General features: G+C 46.0%; 1 protein-coding gene across 1 annotated transcript in view; it reads left to right on the top strand.

Moving 5' to 3' along the window:
- The window catches only part of slc35g2b (solute carrier family 35 member G2b), a 4,126-nt gene extending 1,672 nt beyond the window's left edge, over positions 1-2,454 (top strand). The window contains exon 2 of the mRNA XM_060869579.1: positions 947-2,454. Coding sequence (XP_060725562.1) covers positions 969-2,219 — 1,251 coding nt within the window. The 5' untranslated portion in view covers positions 947-968 and the 3' untranslated portion in view covers positions 2,220-2,454. The remainder of the gene's footprint in view (positions 1-946) is intronic.
- Positions 2,455-4,025: the final 1,571 nt, after the last annotated feature.

Here is a 4,025-nt window from a genome sequence, read left to right as displayed (position 1 = left end):
GAGAGAGAGAGAGAGAGAGAGAGAGAGAGAGAGAGAGAGAGAGAGAGAGAGAGAGAGAGAGAGAGAGAGAGAGAGAGACAGAGAGAGAGAGACAGAGAGAGAGAGAGAGAGAGAGAGAGAGAGAGAGAGAGAGAGAGAGAGAGAGAGACAGAGAGAGAGAGAGAGAGAGAGAGAGACAGAGAGAGAGAGAGAGAGAGAGAGAGTGAGAGAGAGACAGAGAGAGAGACAGAGTGAGTGAGAGAGAGAGACAGAGAGAGAGAAAGAGTGAGCGAGATAGAGAGAGAGAGACAGAGAGTGAGAGAGAGAGAGAGAGAGAGACAGAGAGAGAGAGAGAGACAGAGAGTGAGAGAGAGACACACAGAGAGAGAGAGAGAGAGAGAGAGAGACAGAGAGTGAGAGAGAGACAGAGAGACAGAGAGTGAGAGAGAGAGAGAGAGAGAGAGAGAGAGAGAGAGAGAGAGAGAGAGAGAGTGAGAGAGAGACAGAGAGAGAGAGAGAAAGAGAGAGAGAGAGTGTCTAAGTAAGCCTTGAAGCAGTGACTTGAATTATTTAAGCATCTGCATTTGGGGAAGCCTCCGTGGCCAACTAGCCAAGCTAGCCGACCAGCTAGCTAGCGTTTATCAGAGCAACATTGTAAAAAAGAAAAACACAGTGACGCAAAAACTCAAGTGCAAATTAATCATTTAACTTAAAACTGCTTTGTTTTGTTTTTTGAATGAAGAAAGTGCAAATCCTCTTTTTGTAAATCACAGATAAATTTCACACAAAGTATAGAATAAACCCCTGCTTTCATGACTCATTCGTAAGTGTAGGCCACGCCCATGTTTTCAGAAGGTTCTTAATGGTTAAAACTTTTCATATGTAGTCTGAAGAATATAGAAAAAAAATATTTCAAGTGATAAATATTACCAATAAGTAACAAGTATTTTTTTTGCTTCTTTTACAGTTACTTACCTGAGCCAAGAAACATGGATCCACCCTCAAGCAGTCAGCAGTTTGGCGCCAAGAAACGCGTCAAAATCCACCCCAATACAGTCACCGTAAAATATGCCACACACTTCCCACAGCCAGGGGACGAGGGCTACGATGATGCACCCTCCTTCGAGGACTTTGGATCCTTTATTGAAAGTAACCCCAGCAAAAAGCTGGTGACGGACTCTGGCCACGGGAGGACTTTCTTTGGAACTATGGACGTGCGTCCTAAACCAACAGGTGAGCAGAAGGATAAGGGAGTAGGTAGTCAGCTGGCTAGTTTTGGTGAGGCATCGGTTTTAGCATCGAGGGTCACCTGGGGAGCGTTGTTTGGCGCTGCAGTGGCTCACGGGTGTGTAGCTTTGATCACACGGCTCGCAGCCGATCGCTCCAAAGTGCCCTCTTTAGAGCTCATTTTTATTCGCTCTGTCATTCAAGTGTTGTCCATATTAGTGGTCCTGTACAACAAGGAAGCCCCGTTTGGTCCTAAGGGCTATCGTTTGCGTCTCTTCTTCTACGGAGTTTGCAATGTCATTTCCATCACATGCGCCTACACGTCCTTCGCTATCGTCCCACCTAGTAATGGAACCATCATGTGGAGAGCCACGACGACGGTGTTCAGTGCCATCTTGGCCTTCCTCCTTCTGGACGAGCGCCTCGGATACACTGATATAGTCACGGTAGTGGGCAGCCTCTTCGGGCTGTGCCTGGTCATGATCCCAAACATTGCAGATGAGGAGAAATCACCCCTGGGTTTCTGGAAGGAGGCGTTCGGCTACACCATGACCGTGATGGCCGGGCTCACGGCTGCTCTTTCGATGATCGTGTACCGCGCTATCAAGGAGCGCGTCAGCATGTGGACGGCACTGTTCACCTTCGGTTGGACGGGAACAGTGTGGGGAGCATCTACCATGTTCGCCATGCAGGAGCCTATCATCCCTTTGGATGGCGAGACGTGGGGCTACCTGATTGGCATCTGCATCTGCTCCACCGTGGCGTTTCTCGGGGTTTACTACGCCCTGAACAAGTTCCACCCTGCTCTAGTGAGCACCGTGCAGCACCTGGAGATTGTTGTGGCCATGTTCCTGCAGCTCGTCGTGCTGCGCATGGTGCCATCCGCTTACGACATCTTTGGCGCGTTGGTCATCATGATCAGTGTGTTTGTTCTCACGGGCCTCAAGCTGTACTGGGTGGGACGGGCCATTCGACAGGATTACCAGGAGATCTTGGACTCACCGATCAAATAAGAATGCCGTTGATATGTCTGTGTTTGTATGTTTGTTTGTACATGTGTGTACAATATGTGTGTGTGTGTGTGTGTGTGTGTGTGTGAGTGAGTGTATGTTTGTAATAGTGTTTCCCCAGTCATCCCCGCTTCCTTGGGCACTCTAAATGTGCAATTGATGAATGTCTTGATATTCTATTTATTTTGTATAGTGTTGTTGAAAGAGTGCAATGATATCATGTCTTTGGTAAGTGTTGGTGTGTAAAATAAAAAAAAAGAAACAAAGATTCTCTCGTTCTGTCAAAGTCTCTCGTTCTGTCCAAGTCTCTCGTTCTGATAGCGTCGATTTGTTTTGTCCTGGTTTCAGATTTCATACAGTTTCATTTTAGACACTTTCACATGGTCTGTCATTTCCCTAAGGATCACAGAATTTGCTCTATTTTCTATCCATATTTCTCAATTCAATTCAACCAATTAAAGTTCTACAAATAGAATTCTGCCTTCTTTTCCTTCTTCCATCTTGAGTAATATAATGGATCTAGAAAAAGATTAAGAGGAAATTTCCGACACGTTTAAAAAGGCAGTGAGACCAGAAAAAGCCTGGATTTAATTACCATTGATTTTATTATTTTTTTTTGCTGACATTGTCTGTGACTCCCAAAGCGATAAGCAATCAGTGCGTTCCCGGGGTGAGAGGAGGTGAAGAATAAATAAGGATATGTTGGTTGATTGAGATAGAGGAAAGAATTATGGCTGTTTCTTTGGTTTGGTGTCACTTTTTCATCCCATTCGTTCTCTGTAGCATTTATCATACACAGGTTCAGAGGAAACCTGGAGTCTATCACAGAAGACTCAGGAAATAAGGCAGGACACACTGTACAGGCACAATTTCACCTGCTATGGACAAATATAGAGAAGAATCAGCCTATAACACATGTCTTGTAGAGAAAACCAGAGAACCCAGAGGAAACCAGAGAACCCAGAGGAAACCCCTGACTCAAACCCCCAAACAAGGAAATGTGAGACAAGCATGCAAGACACTTAGCCACCATGACTCCCTGTATCATCCCCTTTAATGGTAAATTACAAAATTATATGTTATGTTATATTTGACAAATGTGTTGTTGTTGGTGTCCTCCAGCTGCTCCCTGTTCGAGGTCGCCACAGAGGTTCATCCGATCCACAGATTTGATTTTGGCACAGGATTTATACCAGATTTCCTTCCTGATGCAACCCTCCCATTTTACCCAGGCTTGGGACCAGCACTTAGTTTTAGTGCCTGGGTTTGTTCCCTGCATGGAAATCAAACCCTGGCTGTAGCAGTGAGAGCACCAGTTCCTGCTGCTGGACCACCAGAAACCAGACTTTTATCCATCCAGTATATAAACTACTTTGTTGAGATCATAATTTATGATTTATTTCAGTCTTAAACTTTCAAATCATTAGATCCAAGTTGACATTATTTACATTCTATTTGTTTTTCTGTTGTTGGGGATTCGATTACTCACTCACTCATCTTCTACCGCTTATCCGAACTACCTCGGGTCACGGGGAGCCTGTGCCTATCTCAGGCGTCATCGGGCATCAAGGCAGGATACACCCTGGACGGAGTGCCAACCCATCACAGGGCACACACACACACTCTCATTCACTCACACACTACGGACAATTTTCCAGAGATGCCAATCAACCTACCATGCATGTCTTTGGACCGGGGGGAGGAAACCGGAGTGCCCAGAGGAAACCCCCGAGGCACGGGGAGAACATGCAAACTCCAAACACACAAGGCGGAGGCGGGAATCGAACCCCCAACCCTGGAGGTGTGCGG

The sequence above is a fragment of the Tachysurus vachellii genome, chromosome 5, assembly GCF_030014155.1.
Source record: "Tachysurus vachellii isolate PV-2020 chromosome 5, HZAU_Pvac_v1, whole genome shotgun sequence".
Taxonomy (NCBI): domain Eukaryota; kingdom Metazoa; phylum Chordata; class Actinopteri; order Siluriformes; family Bagridae; genus Tachysurus; species Tachysurus vachellii.
The sequence above is the reverse complement of the archived record's forward strand: the minus strand, read 5'-3'. Positions and strand labels throughout refer to the sequence as shown.